Here is a 25,346-nt window from a genome sequence, read left to right on the forward strand (position 1 = left end):
TCCAATTCTACAAAGAAAAACAAATCACTGAACAAATAATAAATCTTTCCTTCATAACATTTTCCAGATCTGTAGCATAGGAACACTTCTCACTATTCTTATGAGACTAACATAATAATAACATAATGCTCTATGCTTATACACTTCTTTTCTAATAATTATCAACTCATTCATCTTTTTGACAGCCTCAAATAGGGAAATAACATTATTTCGATTTTATATTGAGGAAACTGAGGTAGAGTCGATGAGAAATTTGCCCAAGGTCAGAGTTTATCTATAGCTAAGTTAAATGAAGAAAAGACAGAGAAATAAAGAAGCAGGGAGAAAGTTATTCATTATAATTAAAAGTAGTCATGGGTTGTTTCACCACTGAAAGCAGAAGGGACAAACAAGGTTTGTATAGTAGATAAAAATACACTTGGATTGAAGCCCACATCTTATCACAGGCTATGTAGATTGAAGCAGCTATGCTGCACTAACAAAGAAATACTGAAATCTCAGTGGTTTAACACAACAAACTTTATTTTTCTTTCATTACCAGTGAAATCTAGGTTGTTCTTCTCGATGACTATCCTTCAAATTATACCTCAGGGATCTGGGCCCCTGCCATAATGTAGCTAAACCATCTGGAACACATGGTGTCTAAGGTCACCACCAAAGGAAAAAGGAAGCTTGGGGATAAGATCATACAGTGTATTTTCAGCACAAGTCCTGAAACTAGCTTAAATCGATTCTCACCATACCCAGCTGTCCAAAAGTTAATCCATGCTCCCAATCTAAGAACACAGAAAAATATAGTCTGTGTGCCCAGAAAGAAGAATATTAAACAGGATCTGGTAAGAATCATAACACTGTCTCTGTCACAGGCTAGCACGTGGTTCAGCAAGAAGTTGTTGGAACGCATTTTAAAAAGCACAGGTAAAGTTTCAGGAGAACCTATATCTGATCCTACTTCTGAGGATAGCTCTTAATTTTACTTTGGGCAACTCTCTTAACTCATAGAACTTCAGTGTACTTGGCTATAAAATAAGAGCTGGATCAAACTATGGTGATATTATGTATGATAATAATAATAGCTAGTTACTGAGCGTTTGCCACCTGCACATACTGTGCTACATTCTTTACATCCTTTTGATTTTCTCCTAAGCCCAATTTCTAACATTTTTATGATGCTAAGGAGGAAAGACAATTAAAAATCCTCACATGAGGGAATTCCCTGGCAGTCCAGTGGTTAGGACTCCACGCTTCCACTGCAGGGGGTATAGGTTCGATCCCTAGTCAGAGAACTAAGATCCTGTAAGCTGTGCAGCGTGGCCACACACACACAAAATATCTTCACATGAGACTAGAAGAAGGAATGAAATAAATTACTGTTCAGTAGTGTTTAGAAGTACAGGGAAACAGAGAAGTAGCACTTGCTATGTCTCAGGAATAGTCCAGTTAAGAAGTGATGATTGGAACTCATTAAAAGAAGAAAAAGAAATGGTAATAGGTTGGTGAAGGTCCCTTGTTGATAATCACAACTATTCCCTCTTTATTCCTGTAAATCACAGCTTACTCCTCCTTCTCCTTATTTGAAGAGATATCTGTTGAGCACCTACAATGTGCAAGGCTTAGATGCTGTCAGCATAGAACCAAGAGAAAATTCAGGATGATGTTCAAAGTTCCTGATTGCTTTATAATGTATACGTTGTATTAGAGTTCTCCAGAGAGATAGAACCAATAGGATATAAATAGATATACACAAAAGGAAATTTACTATAGGAATGAATTATGGAGACCAAGAAGTCCCACAATCTGCCATCTGCAAGTTGGAGAACCAGGAAACCAGTGGTATAATTCAGTCAGGGTCTGAAGGCTTATGAAACCAGAGGAACCAATGGTAGAATTCCCAGTCCTAGTCCAAAGGTCTGAGAGCCAGGGGCACTGATGTCTATGGGCAAAATAAGATAGATGTCCCAGTTCAACCAAAGTAAGTAAATTCACCCTTCCTCCATCTTTTTTCTCTATTCAGGACCCCAGTGGATTAGATGATGCCCACCTGCACTGGTGATGGAGATCTTTATTCAGGCTACATATTCAAATGCTAATCTGTCCCAGAAACACCCTCATAGACACACCCAGAAATATTGATTTACCAGCTATCGGGGCATCCCTTAACCCAGTCAGGTTGGCAAATAAAATTAACCTTCACATAAGCTGAGAAAATAAAATGTAGAATTTATTATGAGAAAGAAAGAAAAAACTGGAATCCTTAGGGATTCACTTTGTCCTTAGGGATTCACTTTGGAGACAATAATATCAGTTTTACAAAAAAGCCTTACAACACTCTTTACTGAGACTCTTGTAAAATGAATAGAGTTTGTTTCAAAACTACCCATAAATCAAAAACCTCTTGTATAAGGGAATTGCACTTTCAAAAGTTGTCGTATTTTTAGCTCTAAAACACCTTTGTTGACAACATGGAGAAAGTACTGTCCATCATCCACCAGGCTAGTCCACTGTGTAAGGTGGTATATGGTTTTCTCTTAATAAACTTTTTCCCCAGCAATGCTGTGACGGAAGTAGATCCCTGGCAGATGAAGGCTGCCTAGGAATGCTTAGCCTTGGAATTTACTGTCTTATCAGAAAATGAATGTGAAATTTAAATATTCACACTTTTGAAGGACCAGATCAAGAGAGCAGAGAAAAAGATCCTGAGCTCACCCCTCCTACAGACACACCAGACTACAACAACACATATAAGAACTATCCCTGAGAATGACCTGAAGACTAGAAAAACAAATTTTCTACAACTAAAGATATAAAGAAAAAGGTAAGAAGGACAGAGATACAATCTAGTCAGAATCTACACCTGGGGTGCAGCCGCCCACAAGCATGAAAAATATCACAACCATGATGGTCCCTGCTGAGAAGCAAGGGGTCCCAGCCACATTTTCAGCTCCCCAGCCCAGGGAACCTCCACTGGGAAGATGAGCCCCCATAAGGTCTGGCTTTGGAAACCAGCAGGGCTTACATCCACAAAAATACAAAATGGGGCCAGAAAACTACTAGAGCTCCTCAATGAATTCAGTAAAGTTACAGGATACAAAAGTAATAGAAATCTGCTGCATTCTATACACTAACAATGAAAGATCAGAAAAAGAATTTAAGGGAAAATCCCATTTACCATCACATCAGGAAGAATAAAATACCTAGGTATAAACCTACCTAAGGAAGCAAAAGACCTATACTCAGAAAACAATAAGAGGCTGATGGAACAAATTCAAAATGATACAAACAGATGGAAAGATATACCATGTTCTTGGATTGGAAGAATCTATATTGTTAAAATGAATACACTACCCAAGGCAATCTACAGATTCAATGCAATCCCTATCAAGTTACCAGCGGCATTTTTCACAGAACTAGCACAAAAAGTTTTACAATTTGTATGGAAACATAAAAGACCCCAAATATCCAAAGCAACCTTAAGAAAGAGAAATGGAGCTAGAGGAAGCAGGCTCCCTGACTTCAGACTACAAAAGCTACAGTCACCAAAACAGTATGGTACTGGCACAAAAACAGAAATATAGATCAATGGAACAGGACAGAAAGGCCAGAAATAAATCCATACATCTATAGTCAATTAATCTAACACAATGGAGGCAAGAATATACAGTGAAGAAAAGACAGTCTCTTCAATAAGTAGTTCTAGGAAAACTGAACAGCTACATGTAAAAGAAATTAGAACATTCTCTAGCACCGCATACAAAAATAAACTCAAAATGGATTAACAACCTAAATGTAAGACCAGATACTATAAATCTCCTAGAGGAAAACATAGGCAGAACACTCTTTGACATAAATCACAGACATATCTTTTTGGATCTATCTCCTAGAGTAACAGAAATAAAAACAAAAACAAACAAATAGGACCTAATTAAATGTAAAAGCTTTTGCACATCAAAGGAAACTATAAACAAAATGAAAATACGACCTACAGAATGGGAGAAAATATTTGCAAATGATGCAGCCAACAGGGCTTAATTTCCAACATATACAAACAGCTCATACAAATCAATATCAAAAAAATCAAATAAACTCAATCAAAAAATGGGCAGAAGATATAAACAGACATTTCTCCAAAGAAGACATACAAATGGCCAACAGGCACGGGAAAAAATACCCCACATCGCTAATCATTAGAGAAATTTAAATCAAAACTACAATGAGGTATCACCTCACACCAGTTAGAATGGCCATCATCAAAAAGTCTACAAATAATAAATGCTGGAGAAGGTGTGGAGAAAAAGGAACCCTCCTACACTGTTGGTGGAAATGTAAATTGGTACAGCCACTGTGGAGAACAGTATGGAGGTTCCTTAAAAAACTAAAAATAGAGCTACCATATGATCCTGCAATCCTACTCCTGGGCATAAAACTGGAGAAAGCTATAATTTGGAAAGATACACGCACCCCAATGTTCACTGAAGCACTACTTACAACTGCCAAGACATGGAAGCAAACAACCTAAATGTCCATCAACAGATGAACAGAAAAAGAAGATATGACATATATATATGCAATGGAATATCACTGAGCCATAAAAAAAAGAATGAAATAATGCCATCTGCAGCAATATGGATGGACCTAGAGATTATCATACTAAGTGAAGTAACCCAGACAGAGAAAGACAAATATCATGTGATATCGCTTATATGTGGAATCTTTAAAAAAAATTTTAAAGATACAAATGAATTTGTTTACAGAACAGAAAGAGACTCACTTATGGTTACCAAAGGGGAAAAGGTGGGGGGTGGGGGGATAAATTAAGAGGTTGGGATTAACATATACACACTACTATATATAAAATAGATACTCAACATGGACCTACTGTATAGCACAGGGAACTATACTCAATATTTGTAATAACCTATAAGGAAAAAGAATCTGAAAAAAATGTATGTACATATGTATACGTATAACTGAATCACTGTTGTATACCTGAAACTAACACCATCCATATTGCTGCAGATGGCATTATTTCATTCTTTTTTTTATGGCTCAGTGATATTCCATTGCATATATATGCATATAACACTTTGTAAATCAACTATATTTCAATAAAAACTTTATATATATATATAAATGGAGGGTGGTAGAGAGTAAAAATATAGTGCTTTTGGAATGCACTCAAACTTAAGTGAGCATAAATTTAAAATAGACTGCTATATACACAGGTTTTATGGTAACCACAAACCGAAACTTATAACAAATATACAAAAAATAAAAAGGCCTCATCAAGATGGCAGAGTGGGAAGATCCTGAGCTCACTTCCTCCCACAGGTATACCAAAATTGTAACTGTTTACAGAGCAACTATTAATGAGAAAGACCAAAAACTACCATAAAAGATCTTCCACAACTAAAGATATAAAGAAGGAACTCTAAGGAGACAGGTAGGAGGGTTGGAGGTGAGATATAGTCAAGACCCATATCCTCAGGTGGGTGACCCACAAGCAGGAGGATAAAAACAATTGCAGAGGTTCTCCCCAAGGAGCAATGGGTCTGAGCCCCACACCAGGCTCCCCAGCCCGGGGGTCCTGCACCGGGTCCCTAGAACATTTGGCTTTGAAGACCAGGGGGACCTTACTTTTAGGTGACCCAGAGGACTGTGGGAAATTGTGACTCCACTCCTAAAGGATGTACACAAAATCTTATATACTCCAGGACACAGGGCAGAAGCAATAATTTGAAAGGAGCTTGGGTCAGACCTACCTGTTGATCTTGGAAAGTCTCCCAGAGTGGCAGAGGGCAACTGGAGCTCACCCTCCACACGGACCCTGGCGGTAGCCATTTTAAAGAGCTCGTTTTACCACTAGGACACTGGTGCTGTCAAGCACCCTTTTGGAATCCTCCCTTTAGCTTATTAACCTCAGAATGCAAACCTGCCTCTGCCCACCAGCCTGTAGGTACCAGTACTGCCAAGCAACTAGCTGGGAAGGGACACAGCCCCAGCCACCAGCAGGCAGGCTGCCTTAAAACCCCTGATCCCACAGGTATCCCAGAACATGGCCCTGTCCAGCAGTTGGCCCAAAACTAATCCCCACACACTAGTGTGTGCTAACTCCAGCAAATTGGCTCTAGGCTTGGGACTAGACTCACCCACCAGTGGGCAGGTACCAACCCCAGGAACTCCTCGGCCCTGGGGTCACCCAACAGCAATCCTTCACTAGCCCAAGGACCAGCCTCACACACCAGTGGGATGGCACCAGCCGCAGGAGCCACTGGGTCTAGCCACACCCACCAGCAGGTAGACACCAGCCCCAGCTGGTGCTACCAGCTTGCCATGGCATGACTCAGCCCACTTACCAGCTTTAGGACCCCCCAGGGCCCTGAAGCCAGAGATTACAGGACCTGACTCTTCCCACTAGTGAGTCAACTCTAGCCCTAAGATCCCCTGAGATTCAGCACCACCCACCAGTGCTCTAATACCAGTTCTGTGACCCCTAGGCCCTGCAGCAAGAGACCCCAGGACCTGGCTCTGCCTGCCAGTGGGCTAGCACTAGCCCTATGACCTAGCATCACCCACCAGTGGGGGGTCACTAGCCCCAGGACAACTGTAGCCCCATAGACTGCCTTGTTGGGACCCAGTCAACTCACCAGCAGGCTGGTGCCAGCTCTGGGACACCCTGGGCCCCAGCCCTACCCATCAGCAGACCAATACCAGCTCTGGGACACTTTGGGCACCTCAGCCATTGGCTGTGGAATCAAGCCCCAACCACCATCAGTGGGCTTCAGGGCACCCAGTGCCCTGCAGCCAGAGACCTCAGGACCCACCTCCACCCACCAGGAGTTAGCCTCAGGAACCCCTGAGCCCTGGCCCTGCCCACCAGCAGGCTGACATATATGACAAACCTATAGCCAGTATCATACTCAGTGGTGAAAAGCTAAAAACTTTTCCACTCAGATCAGGAACAGGACAAGGAGGCCCACTCTTGCCACTTTTATTCAACACAGTATTGGAAGTCTTAGCCATAGCAATCAAATGAGAAAAAGAAAAAGGCATCCAAATTGGAAAGGAAGAAGTAAAACAGTCACTGTTTGCAGACAATGTGATATTACACATAGAAAACCCTAAAGATGCCACCCAATAAACTATTAGAACTAATAAAAGAATTCAGTAAAGTTGCAGGATACAAAATTAATATACAGAAATCTGTTGCATTTCTACACATAAACAAAGTATCAGAAAGAGAAATTAAGGAAATAATCCAATTTATGGCTGCATCAAAAGGAATAAAATACCTATGAATAAATCTAACCAAGGAGGTGAAAAGCTTGTACCTGGAAAACTGTGACACTAGTAAAGGAAACTGAAGGTGATGCAAATGAATGTAAAGCTATACCATGCTAATGAATTGGAAGAATTAATACTGTTAAAATGATCATAACACCCAAGTCAATCTACAGATTCAATGCAATCCCTATCAAACTACCAATGGCATTTTCACAGAACCAGAACAAAAAATCCTAAAGTTTATATGGAAACAGAAAAGACCCTGAAGAGTCAAAGAAATCTTAAGAAAAAGGAACAAAACTGGAGGTATCATGTGCCCTGATGTCCAACTATACTACAAAGCTACAGTAGTCAAAACAGTATGGTACTGGTACAAAAACAGACCCACAGATCAATGGAACAGAATACCGAGCTTAGAAATAAACTCGTGCTTTTATGGTCAATTAATTTACAATCATGGAGTCAAAAATATACAATGTGGAAAAGACAGTCTCTTCAATAAATAGCATTTAGAAAACTAGACAGCTACATGCAAATAAAAAAACTGGACTACTTTCTTATACTGTATACAAAAATAAACTCAAAATGTAATAAAGACTTAAATGTACCACCTGAAATCATAAAATGCCCAGAAGAAAACATACGCAGTATGCTCTCTGACATTGGGCTTGGCAATATTCTTTTTGATCTGTCCCATCAGGCAAGGGCAACAGAAGCAAAAATAACCAAGTGGGACTACCTCAAACTAAAAATGCTCCTGCACAGTGAAGGAAACCATCGAAAAAATGAGAAGGCAACCTACTGAATGTGAGAAGATATTTGCAAACAATATATCTGATAAGAGGATAATGTCCAAAATATACAAAGAAATTGTATATCTCAAAAGCAAAAAGCAAACAATATTATTTTAAAAATGGGCAGAGGACCTGTATAGACATTTTTCCAAAGAAAACATACAGATGGTCAACAAGGACATGAAAAGATGCTCAACATCACTAGTCAGGGAAATGCCAGTCTCACACCTCAGACTGGCTATTATCAAAAAGACAAGAAATAACAAGTGTTGATGAGGATGCAGAGAAAAGGAAACACTCATGCACCATTGGTGGGAATGTAAACTTGTGTAGCCACTGCAGAAAACAATACAGAGGCCCCCCAAAAAAATTAAAAATAGAACTGCTACATGACTCAGAAATTCCACTTCTGGGGATTTACCCAAAAAAACAAAAACACTAATTAGAAAAGATATATGGATTGCCATATATACATTACTAATAAGAAAAAAAATCAAATTGTACACTTTAAATATATGCAGTTTATTGTATGTCAATTATATCTCAATAAAAGTTCTTAAAAAAAAGAAAAGATATATGCATCTGTACATTTATTGCAGCACCATTTACAACAGTCAAGATATGGAAGGAACCTAAGTAGTCTAGTGATAGATGAATGGATATAGAAGATGTTACAGACACACAGACACACACTGGAATGGAATATTATTCAGCCATAAAAAAGAATGAAATCTTGCCATTTGTGGCAACATGAATGGACCTAGAGGGTATTATGCTAAGTGAAATAAGTCAGACAGGGATACACAATTACCATATGATTTCACTTTTATATGGAAGCTAAAAAACAAAACAAACAAAACAGAAATAGATTCATAGATACAGAGAATAAACTGGTTGTCACAAGAGAGAAGGGGGTGGAGGTTAAGTAAAATAGGTGAAGGGAATTAAGAGGTACAAGCTTCCAGTTATAAAATACAGGGATGCAATGTACAACATGGGAATACAGTCCATAACATTGCAATAGCTTTGTATGGTGACAGATCATTAATAGACTTATTGTGGTGATCGAGTCATAATGAATATAAATGTCATGTCACTATATTGTACACCTGAAACTAACATATTATATGTCAACAATACTTAGATAAAAAAGAAAAAGAAAAAAGTTTTAAATAAATATTCAAACTATTAGGTTTAAAATACTAGCAAGGATATACTGTACAACACAGGAAATATAGCAAATATTTTATCAGTATAATAACCATAAATGGAGTATAACCTCCAAAAATTGTGAATCACTATATTACACACCTGTAATTTATATATTATATATCAACTATACTTCAATAAAAAACAATCAATTTGTGAAAACTTGAAAAGTAAATAAATACATACATACTCACATTTTTCCTACTTGGATTATTAAAGACCGGTGAGAAAGTTGATTTTATTTCTGGAAGAAAAAAAAAAAAATGTCTTACAATGCTTTTTAATGGACACTTTAAATAGACGTTACCAATAGCATTTTAAGTTACTAATGAAGTGAATTTATTCTTTACACCAGTAGCCAAGCAATGATAAATAATTACATCAAGGCCCTTCTCTGACCTCAAAGTTCCAATATACTTCACTCAACTCACAGGTTTTTTGATGTGTCAAAATGATCACCATCACCTCTGATACACAGCAGGTTTGAATCTCAGAAATACTGTGCTCTTAATTAACTGTAATTAAATCAGTCAAACCTTCATCAACATTCATCTGCTATTATCTTCAATGTATCTAGATTATTGTTTCTCTCTTCCAATGAGAAGCAAATATTACTTTGTTACATAGAAATACCTTTGCTTTTGCTAAGTGCTTGCAGGAAAACATTTCTCATTAAAATCATTAACTATGTGTGCTCAGAAGTTTTGCTTTCTTAAAGATACTATAAAATCTGAAATATATACAGTTCTGAGTTTCTACAAACTTTATGCACTGTAATTTTAAACTAAGCTATGAAAATATTTCTAGATATTTTCCATTAAAAATTCAATCTCTGAATTCAAATGTTTCTAAGCCTTAAAAGTTTTAAACGATTATTTTCTGAGTCACTTATAGCTTGAAAATATATGTATATTTATAAGATGCAGCTATATAATATAAAATATATGTATATGGATAATATACATATATTTATAATATACTTTTTAAAGCATTTGTGTCAATAAGACATCTTATTCTGAACTAAATGGTTCAGTGTGATTCTCACCCAGTGGTTCCCAACCCAGGCTGCACAGCATGGATGAACCTCAGGGGCATTATGCTAAGTGAAATAAGCCAGAGAGAGACAGGCAAATACTGCATGGTATCACATATATGAACTCACAGAAACAGACAGTAGGATGGTCACTGCTTGGGCTGGAGGTTGGAGGACATGGGGAGAGATTGATAAACTGACAGTCTGTAAGTTGTCAATTATAAAATGAATAGGTTCTGAGGAGTTCATGTATAGCATGGTGACCATAGTTGATAATACTGTTATTGTATAACTGAAATTTGCTGAGAGATCTTAATTTTTCTCACCAAAACCAAACAAACAAACAAAAAAAACCCCAAAGAAACAAACAAAAACTATGTGAGGTGATGGATGTATTAAATTGTGGGAATCCTTTCACAGTGTATACATACATCAAATCATCACACAGTACTTTAAATGTATCACAATTTTATTTGTCAATTACACCTCAATAAAGGTGGAAAAAATCTTTTTTTTTTAATTAGCCAGGGAGATTTTAAAAATTCTGATACCCAGAGCACTCCAGACCAAATAAATCAGAATCTCTTTGGGTAAGACCAAGGTGTCAGTATTTTTTAAGGCTCTCCAGGAGATTGTCCCTACAAAGTTGAGAACCAGATGAGCATATCATGCTAATATGTTTGTTACTTAATATGAATTTTGAGGAAAATAGATATTTAACTACCATCATGGCATCACAAGCCTAATCGTCAGCAATTTCCCATCACTGACCATATCTTATCCATGAACTGTTTATAGCAGACTTGTTTCAAGTCCTATTTCATTTTTGAACATGCTGAAAGCCTTTCTGATTTCCTTTCACTAAACAACTGCATGTATTTAACTAGCTACAAGGCTGAAATCAGCAAAGAAGTCAGCCTTTTTTACTGGTATATTTGCATCTCAGGGTACCAAGAGGGGTAGCTATCACATTTCAGAAAGTCTTTTCCATTCCCTCTCCTTTAATCCCCTTGGAGCTATGTGAGAGCCCCGACAATTTACTTCTGCACTAAGGAGTGTAAAGTGCCTGAGCTGCACATTCCATCATAACCACTGCGAACTTAACAACAGTATTTATGAGGTGTGTGTGTGTGCCAGAATATCTCTAATGCTTAGCCTCACTCATCTAAGGCTTAAATTGGCTCTCTCAGTGCTATTTTAATCTGTACAGACCCAATCACACACAACATACAAATGGTTCAAAGAAATGCATGTTATAACATGGTGGAGGATGCAGTTTCTATCCAAAATAACATTGTTAACTGTGATTGAAAAGACATGGATCTTGCTAAATAGGATAAATTTTTATGCCTGCTGCATTTTGGAGGAGAGAAATATGCAAAAGGTAAAATTTGAATCCCTCTGGAAGCCCCTGGGACCTTCTCAATAAGAGGGCACCTACAAATAATGATATGTAGTAGTAAATCCACTTTATAGATTAATAAGCAAAGGGTACAAGGGTTACAATAGGCTACACAAAATGATCTGCATGCATCCCTGACCCACGAATTGAGCATGTCCTTTTGCTTTATTTCATGTACTCAGAGTCGGTATTCTCTGCCTAAAAAGTTTGATAAGTGAGAGAATAGTAATTCAGCTCCTCACCAAAGGCACAAGAGACCTAAATGCCTAGTTTTGTACCAGAGAACAAAAAGCCAGTGCATTACATAGAAGCAATTCATTTCATTTTTCCTACCCTACAGCAGCCTTCTCTGTTCGAGTTCTTCTAGCAGTTAAAAATCCTGGCAGTTAACAATCCATGTGACATGGATTTAGAACAATCAGATTAGACACCAGGAGCTCCTTCCCACGGGCCCTGCCACGCCAAGGTCTAACTCTTTAGTTTCTAGATAAAGAGGCAATCTTAAGGGTCTTAGGACCCACCAAAGGACTTTGTGGCAAGGATATGTTCAGAGGGCTTAGGTCAGGAGATATATACCATTTGGTAGGGAGGAATTTCAATATCGTAACAACTGTTCTGGTTATCTGAATGAATATTATTCCTGTGTCTAATGCATGGGTTTCTACAACTCTAGCACTTATCTTACTGATGGGAGATTTGGATTTTTGACCTAATGGTTTTTGTCCTGGTTACTATATATTTTTCCCTATCTCTTATTAAAATAAAACATCTTGCCGAAAATTAATGGAGAAGAGAGACATAGAGAGATGGGGGAGAGAAGAAGGGAGGGAAGGAGGCTGAATTAAAGAAAGGCTGGTATATCTAGACAATGATTCCAATTACATAAACAATTCCTCCCCCACCTCCAACCTCTCCTAATATTCCAGGCTTGCAAAGGACTTGCAGCCACAGGTTTCTGCCACTCACAATCAGTGCCTCCATTTATCAATTTTACCTTGCACAGTGGTGTGCAGAATACAAATGCAAAGATACAGGAATAATGATTATCTGAGCACAGCCTCCACTAGGTAGTAATAACTGTTGGCTGGAGCAGGTGCTGAGGCAATAAAAGTCACGTTAAGCAGCATTCCTATTCTGTAGTCTATCAGATGTGCTAACTTAGATATCTCTTGGTGGCATGTGGCAAACCATCAGTCAATTCTACCTGGCTATTCAATGAGCAGAAAAGGAAATGTGCTTCTGTCACAAGCAAAAACTTGTCCTAAGCCAATTCTGCTGGATGCCATGAGGTTAATTCAACTTCCCAGCACTCACTGATTGAACAGTGAGAAGTCTGAGTCCCACGGCTATCTGATCGTGAGTTCTGAATCTTTTATGCCATTTATTCAATCCAACTGCAAAATGCTCCTTTTTATTTGGTCTCAGGCTGAATTTAATAGCTGTTGCCAGACTGACAGTCTGAAAGATTGAAGCATGTAGCTCTGGCCAGTGATATCTATAGGAGCATTCAGAAGTGGATGGCCAAGATGGCATCATTACAGAGGCTAAAGGAAGCTACTCATATCCCTTAAACTATTTCTACTTCCTAAGCTAGGCACCCACTCCAGTGAGATGTCATGGCTTTTAGTTTAAGGTTTCATCTTAAAATGTTTACACTGTTCAGATGAGTGACTCTAAACTTTATCAGTCATTTAAGCTATAATGAAATGGGTTTATCAGATTTTTTCCTGAAAGAAGCTTCTGTAAGTAAAGAGATAAGAAATACATGAAGATACTTATGACTTGAAAGATAAATATGCCTGCGGGAGAAGAAGATGATGAATGGATGAACAAAAAGCATACTGTTGTATAACTATAACTCACAATTTTTTGTCTAAATGGCCTTGTGCCTAACTTTGATTAAAGAAGAATATCCCTTTTCCCCAAGCTAAATCAACTTCTTCTGTAATTCTTTTTCCCAAAGAAACTCATTAAGCAGGACACTATTTCATACTGTGACAGAAGAGGCTAGTAGCTTTATAGATGCATTCTCCCCTTCTTCTCTAGTTAATAGCAGCATAAGCTTTAGCAGGACACATGGCTCCTCAGAATAAAAAAAAAAAAAAAAGATATTCCTGAACCCCTTACAGTTATGTATAGCATATGCCTAAGTCTGGCCACTAAAATGTAAGTATTTGGGATTTAGAAGAAGATTGTTTAAAGGAAGTTGGCTTATTGGGATCAGGATCCCTTTGCTGTTTCCTACTTCCTCCTGTTACCAGCCTGGCTAGAGTTTTAGTGATCAGCTTACACTCCACAATCAGTCATTAACATCATCTTTTATGTACTCTTAACTCTTTGACCCTTTTCTCACATAACCTTATTGTCTTACAACCTGGAGAAACTCAAATCTTTGCTGAATCTGTGCCTGCATCCACACAAATAAACTAGAGTACAGAAAAGACACAAAACAATAATGAATGTTCTCATCTTAAATTCATACTACCAACTCTATTTTAACTTTTTATTTTTTAAATTGGGGTAAAATATACATAACATAAAATTTATCACTTTAACCATTTTTGAGAGTACTGTTCAATGGCATTAAGTATATTCACACTGTTATACAGTCATCATCACTACCATCCATTTCCAGAACTTTGTTTCAACTTGCAAAACTGAAACTCTCTACCCATTAAATGATAGTTACCCATTCTCCACTCTCCCCAGACCCAGGAAACCATTATCCTACTTACTGTCTTTATAGTTACCATGGAAGGAGGAGCCCCCAGAGAATCTGGCTTTGAAGGACAGCAGGGTTTGATTGCAGGAATTCCACAGAACTGTGGGAAACAAAAATAGAACTCCATTCTTGGAGGGGGCATACAAGGTCTTGTGCACACCAACACCCAGGGACAAAAGCAGTAACCTCATAAGAGACTGGGCCAGACCTACCTGCTAGTATTAGAGGGTCTCCTGCAGAGGCAGGGGGTGGCTGTGGCTGACTGTGGGGACAAAGACATTGGCAGTGGCAGTTCTGGTGAGTACTTATTGGCATGAGCCCCCCTGGAGGCTGTGATTTTCTCCCCAAGATCTAGCCCCACCCAACAGCCTGCAGGCTCTAATGCTGGGACAGCTCAGGCCAAACAACCAACAGGGCAGGAACACAGCCCCACCCATCAGCAGACATGCTGTTCAAAGTCTTCCTGAGCATAGCCCTGCCCACCAGAGGGAAAAGACCCAGCTCCACCCACCAGTGGACAGGAACCAGTTCCTCCCTCCAGGAAGCCTGCACAAGCCTCTTAGACCAGCCTCATCCACCAGAGGGAAGAGAGCAAAAGCAAGAAAAACTACAATCCTGCAGCTTGCAGAACAGAAATCACAATCACAGAAAGTCAGACAGAATAAGATGGCAGAAGAATATGTCCCAGATGATGGAACAAGATAAACCCCCAGAAGAATAACTAAATGAAGTGGAGACAGGCAATCTTCCTGAAAAAGAATTCAGAGTAATAATAGTGAAGATGATCCAAGATCTCAGAAAAAAAAGTGGCACAGATGAAGAAGATTCAAGAAATGTTTAACAAAGACCTAGAAGACTAAAGAACAAACAAACAGAGATGAACAATACAATAACTGAAATGAAAATTACACTAGACGGAATCAATAGCAGAGCAACTGAGGCAGAAGAATCCATACGTGTGCTGGAAGACAGAATGGTGGAAATCACTGCTGTGGAACAGAATAAAGAAAAAAAAAAAGAAATGAAGACAGACTAAGACCTCTGGGACAACATTAAACATACCAACATTCGCATTATAGAGATCACAGAAGGAGAAGAGAGAGAGAGAGGACCTGATAAAATATTTGAAAAGGTATTAGCTAAAAACTTCCCTAACATGGAAAAGGAAACAATCACCTAAGTCCAGAAAGCACAGAGAGTACCAGGCAGGATAAAGCCAAGGAGGAATACACCAAGATACAAAGCAATCAAATTGACAAAAATTATTTGATATTGAGTTGTATGGGCTGTTTATATTATTTTGGATATTAACTCCTCAATCATATCATTTGCAAATATTTTTCTCCCATTCAGTAGATTGCCTTTTCATTTTGTCAGTAGTTTCCTTTGCTGTGCAAAAGCTTTTTAAGTTTACTTAGGTTCCAATTGTTTACTGTTGCTTTTGTTTCCTTTGCCTTAGGACACAAATCTAAAAACATATTGCTGCTATTTATGTCAAAGAGCATTCTGTCTATATTTTCTTCTAGGAGTTTTATGGTTTCTAGTCTTACAGTTAGTTACATATGTATTTAATCTATTTTGAGGTTACTTTGTGTATATGCTGTGAGAAAATGTTCCAATTTCATTCTTTTACATGTAGCTGACCAGTTTTCCCAGCATCACTAACTGAAGAGACTGTTTTTTCCTCATTGTATATTCTTGCCTCCTTTGTCATAGATTAATTGAACATAAGGGTATGGGTTTATTTCTGGGCTCTCTATTTTGTCCCATTGATCTATGTGTCTGCTTTGTGCTAATACCATACTGTTTTGATTACTGTAGATTTGTAGTATAGTCTGAAGTCAGGGAACATAGTCCCTCCAGTTGTTCTTTTTTCTTAGGATTGCTTTGGCTATTCAGGGTCTTTTGTGGTTCCACATAAATTTTAGGATTATTTGTTCTAATTCTGTGAAGAATGTCATGTGTATTTTAACAGGTATTGCATTAAACATGTAGCTTGCTTTGGGTAGTGTGGTAATTTTAACAATATTCATTATTCCAGTCCATGAACATTGGATATCTTTCCATTTCTTTGTATTATCTTCAATTACCTTCATCAATGTTTTACAGTTTTCAGAGTATAGGTCTTTCACCTCCTTGGTTAAGTTTCATCTCCAGGTATATTATTCCTTTTGATGAAATTTTAAATGGAATTATTTTCTTACTTTCTCTTTCTGATATTTCATTATTAGTGTATAGAAAAGCAATAATAAATACATGTATATTAATCATGTATCCTGCAAATTTACTGACTTCATTGATTAATTCTAATAGTTTTTTGGTGAAGACTTTAGGGTTTTCTATACATAGTTTCATGTCATCTGTAAATAGTGATAGTTTTACTTCTTTCCTTCCAATTTGGATGCCTTTTATTTATTTTTCTCTCTTATTGCTGTGGCTAGGACTTCCAGTACTATGTTAAATAAAAGTGGCAAGAGTGAGCATCCTTATCTTGTTCCTGATTTTACAGGAAAAGCTTTTAGCTTTCTATGTTTTTAGCTCTTTATTAATACTTCCATTGTGTTCATACATCATTATCTTGACTTTATCCACATCTTGTTTTAGCTCTTTGAGCATCTTTAGGATAGTTACTTGAAAATCTTTGCCTAGTAAGTCAGCCATCTGCTCTTTTCAGGGATAGTTTTTATTTATTTTTTTTCCTCCTATTTCTTTATAAGCCTTGTGATTTTTTTTAAAAAAATATGGACATTTGAATCCTACAATGTGGTAACTCTGAAGATCAGATTCTCCCTCTTCTCCAGGGTTTGCTATTTTGTTTTGTTTCACTTTTTATTGTTGTATGGTGTCTCTGTGTCAGTAATCAGCCTGAGGTGTAGACTTAAGGTCTTCCTAGGTCTTTTCTAAGTCTGTGCTTTCCTGGGCATACATGGTGACCTTCTAAATCCCCCACTATATATTACTGCTTTCAAACAAAAATATATGGCTCCCAAAAGGGTAAAAAGTGAAAAATGAAAGGGAAAATCTCTTCAGTGCCCTGGTAGTCATTTCAGCTGTTAGGAAAGATACTTACAACAATGGGGAAGGGGGAATGCAACAATGGTTTCCTGCCTCTGCATCAGCATCTCTGCAATCAGAAGCAGTGATCAACATCAAAGCACAAATCCTTGGTATGGTGGACAGGGTCTACATTGGCTCCTGCAAGCAGCATGCAAGTTGCTGCAAGAATTTGTGCCCAGCTGTTTTCCATGGGGCTAGGGGTGAGAGATGGATAGCCACTACTGAACTAAGAGCTAAAATTGACTTAAAATAACCAAAATTTGCTGTATAAGCCATCCTCTGGAAGTTTCAAGCTTTCAATAGACTCCAGAGTTCCACAATAAGTTCATCAAGCAGATTCTGCCAGTGTATCTTTAATCTCAGCTAATGACTTAATCTCTTATTTCACTAACAAAATAGATTTAATCAAAAGAACAAGTCTACATTCTTCCACCACTAAATCTGTTCACTCAGCATTTGTCCCTAGGTATTTCCTCTTCTCTTCTGTGACTATGGATGAGCCCTATCACCGGTACACTGTGTTTCATCCTCTCTCTTCTCTTCAGACATTGCTCCAGAATCCATTTCTTCCCTTTCTCTCCCCCATCTTCACTGTTTTCCCCCTCCTACCAGAACCTTTCCATTAGCATAAAAAATATTGTATTTTAATTTGTCACTTAAAAGAAGAGAACCCTCCCCTTGACCCCACACTCTCCTCCATCCATTAACCTTTATTTTCCCTGTTTCAAAGAAAAACTCTTTAAGAGATTTTATGTACTCACTGTCTATAGTTTCATTGTTACATTCTCCCATAAACCTTCTCCAATTAGAATTAACTCCTTCCACTCTACCAAAACTATTGTTATCACCAAAGACCTTCATAGTGCCTAACTCAATGGCCAATTATCCACCATTTTTTTAACTGACCAACCAGCTACATCTAACACAGTTGATCATATTCTCTTCCTGAATCCATCTCCCTCCCCCCTCCCTCCCTCCTTCCCTCCCTCCCTCCCTTCCTTCCTATCTCTATCTCTCTCTCCCTCTTTATTTCCCTCCCTCACTCTCTCCCCATCCCTTCCTCCCTCTTTCCCTCCCTTCCTTTCTCTCTCCTGCTCCTTAGGACTCCTTCTCAGGAATCCTAAAACTCCTTTGCTACTTTCTCCTTATTTCCTCTTCCTCTAAATTTTGGTTCAGTTTTATATCTTTTATCTCTATATTAATTCCCTTTGAGAGCTACTCCAGTCTCAATGCTTTTACCATTATCTATATGCTCATGGTTCCAAATTTGTATCCCCATCTTGGACCTCTCCTGTGAGCTCCAAACTTATGTAACCAATTGCCTCCACACCTCTCCACCTGGAGGTTATAGCAGTCTGTGTCCAATCAGAAGAAAGAAACCATGTAACAGGTTAAATGGGGAAATTTAAAATAAAGAATTACAACCTACTATAAAAGAGCAACTATGTCACATATGGTACCATAGGGCTTAGGGAGAGTACCAAAAGGAAAGACAACTTTAGAAGAGGTTCAGACCTTGTTGGAGAAGATGTGGCTCAGCCTACCAGATAGTAGAGAAAGCCAGACCAAGTCTACAGTTGCTGGACAAGCAACAGACTACTCTTTGAGGTGCAGGTGGGAATAAGTAACCAGCACCCAGTGACATGCAGAGGGAGACAGAATGCGGGTAGATGAAGAAGGGCCTCAGAGAGTGTGGGGGCTCTGATTTCCACTTCAAGAGGTTTGCAAAATACTTATTGCCAGGCTGAGGCTCCAATGTCATATAGGGGTCAAATCCTGGTCCCAGGGCTGAAGCAGCTCCACTGGATGTCCTCATACCCATACCGCCAATGTCCAGTCTCCACCAGAAACACCAGGAGGAAAAGCCTCCAGCAATGTCCCTCCAGTGCCTTCTACTAAGAAAGCTAAACACTGTGCTTACTTTAAAGGAGAAAAGATTAGAAATGTTTTGTTGTTTATCACAGAGCATGTATTGGAACTGAGAAACAAACTGAAGCAAATTTCTAACGGGCATTTTAACTTGACAGGCCCAAACTCCTGGTTTTTGACCCAAACCTTCTCCTCTTTCAGTCTTCCCCATCTCAGTAAATGGCAACTCCATTCTTCCAGTACATCAGCCCAAAACCTTTGTAGCCATACTAACTCCTGTCTTTTGCTCTCATGTCACACTCAGTATATTAACAAACGATGTTACCTCTATCTTCAAATTAAATCTGAAATCAGTCTACTTCTTATTCAAATTTATAACTACATCTTGGTCCAAGTCACCAACATCTCTCACCCTGACATCAGCATTCTGACTGGTCCCCCTGCTTTCACCTGGTTAATTGGTGGGTCTGTTCTCTAACACAACAAGAAGTGATCTTGATGAAACTAAAGTATAAATCATATCATGTCACTTTTCTGCTTAATGTCCCTCCCTGCCCTCAGGCTAAAAATCTTTTAGCAGCCTATAAAGCTTACTCAATATGTTAACCCACCCACAATCTCTCTCACATCCTGCTTAACCCTGTACTCATTCACCCACATTCACTTCTTTGCTTTTTCTCAAATACACACATCAGGCTCATTCCTACCTTAGGGACTTTGATGCTTCTTTTCTCTGCTTGGAAACATTTTGCTTCAGATATCTACATGACTTACTCCTTGATGTCTGCTCTGTATTTTTCTACCAAAATGTCCCCTTCTTGGCAATATATTTTGGAGCCACACTACCTAAAATGCAATCAGATCCTAGAACAATTCCTGCCACAAGGTAGGTGCCCAATTAATATTAGCTGAATAAATAAATAATAAATTTTGCCATGAGGTGATCTTATGAATGAATCCATATGCCAAGAAAGAGATTCTATGATCCTAAGTAACTGATAATACCATAGAGCCTTCCTACCAGCCCTGGACTGCCTACTGCCAGACTTCTTTTAAGTGAGAGAAATAAACTTTCTTATTTAATCCACTGCTATTGAGGAGTTTTACATCTGGTACTTGACTAATCCTATTTCTCCTCTATGCATCTGGTAGTTGACTAATCCTGATGTCTCTTCCTATAGCTCACTAGTTTCCAGTCCTAAATTTATGTTAGAATCACCTGAAAAACTTTCAAAAACTACTAATACTTGGGCCTCACCTCCAGGGCTACTAATTTAATTGATCTTGCTATAGCCAGACACTATTACTTAGAAACCTCCTAGCACTTCTACCATGCAGCCAGAATTGAGAGGAATTGCTCTAAGCTTTATTCTTAAATGTTTTTGTATCATTATTCCAAATAAATAGTTATCTTTTTCTGTCTCAGTTTTTGTCTGAAATCATTGCATTACACCAGAGAAGAAGAAGAATAAAAAAGTAATAATAAAAACACTATCTGCCTATTATTTACACCTTACAGTGTTTTCATATCACAACCAACTTCATTAAGAAAGTTTTGATTGCTTTTCCACTTTGCAGATGATGAGATCTACCATTAAGATGGTAAGACCATCCTTGGGTTAGGTCTCTGGTCAAAATGACTCACTGTAGCGAGAGCATAAGATGCCCCAATTTGAGAAGCACAAAATTTGAAACATGTATTTTCCATTCCTGCAGACTCAAGCATGCCTTAAAGCTATTTTGGACAATGACTAATTGACTAGGAAAGAACTAACCTTGCTTGCTTAATTCCAGATACCAACCTCAAGGACACTGGCCAGGAAACTGGCAACAATTTAGACTATCAGCCAGTCATGAAGCAAACTCCCAGTTCCCTGAAAGATACAGATAAAGGTCTAGCACACACTCCTAAATTGTTTTTACAGTAAGCAGACCCCCACCAGATGAAAACTGCTGACCACAACAAGCATATAAACCCCAAACCAGTTGAAACCAGAAAACTGGTGATGCTCACAACTTGACCTCAGTGCCAACCAATCTGAGAATTGTGCACAAGCTGCTCGCACACTCTGCAACCCCCTACCTCCACACAACCTTTAAAACATTTGTCTCCCAACTGGCAACTTGGAGAAGGTCTTAGGACATTAGTCTACCATCCTCGCAGATTGCCAGCCCCCAGAATAAAGCAACATTTTCCTTTTCCATCAACACACATCTCTCAAATATTGGCCTTTTGAGCAGCAAGGAGCTGAACTTGGATTCAGTACCAGCCTCGTTCGGTTACATCACCACTATGCTTGGTTTGTCCCAAGCTCTAAAATAAGCTGGCACAATCCAGTTCTTCCTCCACAGGGGCCATAGACTAGAATGGATCTCTCTTTTTTTTTTTTTTTTAACATTAGTCTACTGTAGGTATTAAATAAATTATTGTCCTGTAGTGATTAGAGGGAAAAAAAAAATGAATCCTAAATCAGTCTCTTATAGACTCTGATTCACAGGATTCGCTGCAAAGTAACCCAAAATCTAAAGAGTATAAGAAACAACCAAACCAACCGATCAAGGAGGATGGGTCTGTAAGCCAAGGAATAAGACCCCAAAAGACTTCAAAAAAAAAAAAGGTCACACTATTATTGAGCAAGGACGGGGCTATTTTTACTCCAGAAACAAATCTAGGCCCATTAAATGAAAACTAAAACTATAGACTCATGGCATTTCATTGTACTTAATCTATAACCTAGACAACAGAGAGCCACATATCTATACTCTAGAATAAAAATGGAGATAATTCCAAGGGTTTCACCTCACCTATGGCTTCTAGCCAGCCAGTTGTGACATTTCTGACTGCTACCCATGTTAAATGATAAGACAGAGCCTTCATGAACCAAGGACAAAATGGGGAAGGACATCAAAAGCAAAAATCCTTGCCTTAGCCCAACTGGAGAATCAATTATGCTATGATTTCCATGCTTAATAATTATTATATTACTTTTATTATTGAGAAGCAGCATAGCATAGGGCTTATAAATGTTACAAAAATGTTTCATGCTTTATCTTCCTCATTAACAAAATGGGAATAACAATATCTCTAACATTAGTCTACTGTAGGGATTAAATAAGTTATCGCATACACTGTTTAGAAATTGCCTAGTCCCATTTAAGCAATTATATGGGGAACATTTGCTATTATTTGTATTACTAGTAACATTATCATTATTAGTAACATCATCATACAGAGAAATTTATTTCACATAATTTCAGACTCATTTGGGCAAAAGACAGTTGTTATAAGCTGAACTGTATGTCCCTACCCCCCTGCCAAAATTCATATGCCGAAGTCTTAATCTCTAGTACCTCAGAATGTGACTGCATTTAGAAATAAGGCATTTAAATAGGCAATTAAGGTAAAATAAGGTTATGTGGATGGGCCCTAATCCAATATGACTAGTGTCCTTCCCAGAAGAAGAGATTAGGACACAGACACACACAGGGGGAAGACCATCTAAAGACAGAGGAAAAAGACAGCTATTTACAAGCTAAGGAGAGAGGCCTCAAGAAAAAACAACGCAGCTGTCCTCTTGATCTTAGACTTACAGCCACCAGAACTATGATAAAATAAATTTCTGTTATTTAACCCACCCAGTCTGTGGTACTTTGTTATAGCAGCTCTAGCAAACTAATACAACAGTGCATTTCTTTATTCCTATAAATGTCCCTAATGTTGATTTCTTGCCCATCCCTTGCCAAGACAGTGTAAATCTCAGCAATTCCTAGGAATCCTCCCAACACTAGGAGGATATGTGAGGTACTTAGGTAAAGTGACAAGGCGTGACCTCTCTGGTTACTACCTAGACACATTCCACATGGTCCCTCTGATCCAGCCTTCTTCCCAACTGTGGCTGTTGTGTACCACAATGGGGAGGTAGGACATTTGGCAAGCCCAGGATCTGTACAACATTCCTCCCTGAGCTCTTGCTTCCTTACCCACAGTGAGCAGGGTCTCGCCTGGGAGACCTTATAATAATCCCCTCCTTGTACCCCTAACAGTAGTGTATTCATTTCAGTAAGAGGAAAATTAATCATTTTCCTTTCATCTCTCTCATGAGGCATTCTCTCTCCTTTCCTTCAAGAGTATCTAGCATAATCTCATGAAAAGACATGGATTGTTAGAAAATAAAAATCTGGTGAAAGTGAAACGTCAGTTTTTTCATTCCCATATTTTCCTTAAGACATAAAAGCACAGAGCCTGGCTACCTACTTGAATGAGGATATAAATGGAAAAATAGAGAAAAACGCATTGTTAACTAAACACATTGTTTTGCTAAAACCACTTCCTTTATCAGGGAATTATTCACTTTTCATGTTTCTCTGTGTCATTGGGTCCACACTCAAAATCTGGTGTGGGTACATCCAGTTGAGAGAGTCTTATTTGCCTAAGCCCTAACTTCAAATGAGGCTGAGAAGATATCTGGCATTTTTAGTTTCTATAAAGTTGGCTCTGTCTCCCATCAAGACTCATTTCTCACAGGAAGGGGAGTCAAATACTAAGCTTCCAAAAAGACTAAGAAATCTCCCCAATAGACCAAGAGTAAGCTGAAAGAGAGAAAACAAACAGATAGCAATTTCGGATTTGGTTAGGAGTGCCTTTTGCTGAAAGTAATAAAATATCTGACTAGGAGTTAACAAACAATAAAGGGTGTTTTCTCACATTACACAAAATCTGAAAGTAAGAAGTTGCTTGTCTTAACTCAGTAGCTCAACAATGTTAAAAATTCTCTTGGCTTTTCTCTCCTTGTTCCATTACAACTTTTTTTTTTTTTTTTTTTTTTTAGCTTCAAAGCAGAAAATGGAAAGAAGGAAGAAGAGTACCAAAAGACTTCTATACATGTCTCATGGGCCAGAATCATTGGCAACCAGTCCATAGAAAAACACAGCATTAAACCCACAAGCTAGAGTAATATTTTCCTCATGTGTAGGGTAATGTGACCCTACAGAGTTCCTTTACACAAGCCCAATTAAAACTAATTTCTAACAAATTTGTTCCTGTTTCGTTGACAAAAGTATATGCTTCCCAACTGTGAGTGATCCTTTTTTTTTGAGTTACAATCTTCACATTTTCAAGATTTTAACCATTAATTGTATCTGGGCATACATGCAACAGAGACTATAAGTAAACGTACAATATGTTATAGAACTAAAATTATGGGAATTAAGGAAAGTCACCTGGTTTTAACTGCCTTCCTTATTAAGAGATGCATCTGTAGAATTTATCGACGACCTCATGTGTTCTTTTATTTTTCCTTCCCATCAGATACAGTTTATAGTCACTGCCAAGAACAATCCCATTTATCTTAACCATTACTGAAAGTGTTTATTTTTTGTGGCTTTCTAACTGTTTTCTTTGATTCTGCAACTCTTTGAAAACTCACTTTAAGTGGTCTTGTTTGGTAACATCTAAAATGCCATTTCCAAATACGAGTGTCTTTTGCAATCATCTGTATAACTGCCTCTATGGATGCCTAATTTAATGCTGGCATTCTGGATACTCCCTTTTCCCATCTCTCTGCTAGTCTTTACTTTAAAGAGAAGACCATGCATATGGTGGTAAACATAAGGGCACATCACATGTCTCCAATGAGTGGGATATCAAAATTAAGTAGGCACAACAATGAAAGATCACTCAAGATACTCTGGGTTGGAGTCTAGGCTGTGCTTTTTATTATTCAGGTGACTTTAACATGTCACAATCTCTTGAGGACCAATTGCATCAAATGTACCTTACTTCATATACTTCTGTGAAGAATCTTGTGAAGAGTTTGGATACAGAGTACGTTTAAGTCTATAAGATTGTTTTTAAAGAAAAAGTAACGCCTGTTATGTTTTATTTATTCACAGGGCTCCTGACCCTTCCTGGAAAGCATTCAACAAATACTGTTCACCCTCACCTCCATGTTTCTTTCTCCACCTCTTCCTCACCCCACC

General features: G+C 38.3%; 1 protein-coding gene across 1 annotated transcript in view; it reads right to left on the bottom strand.

The window, feature by feature from the left end:
• Positions 1-19,320, bottom strand: part of LOC130829835 (40S ribosomal protein S27-like) — a 39,802-nt gene extending 20,482 nt beyond the window's left edge. The window contains exon 1 of the mRNA XM_057696411.1: positions 19,099-19,320. Coding sequence (XP_057552394.1) covers positions 19,099-19,320 — 222 coding nt within the window. The remainder of the gene's footprint in view (positions 1-19,098) is intronic.
• Positions 19,321-25,346: the final 6,026 nt, after the last annotated feature.

This window comes from Hippopotamus amphibius, chromosome 10, assembly GCF_030028045.1.
Source record: "Hippopotamus amphibius kiboko isolate mHipAmp2 chromosome 10, mHipAmp2.hap2, whole genome shotgun sequence".
In the NCBI taxonomy this organism is placed as follows: domain Eukaryota; kingdom Metazoa; phylum Chordata; class Mammalia; order Artiodactyla; family Hippopotamidae; genus Hippopotamus; species Hippopotamus amphibius.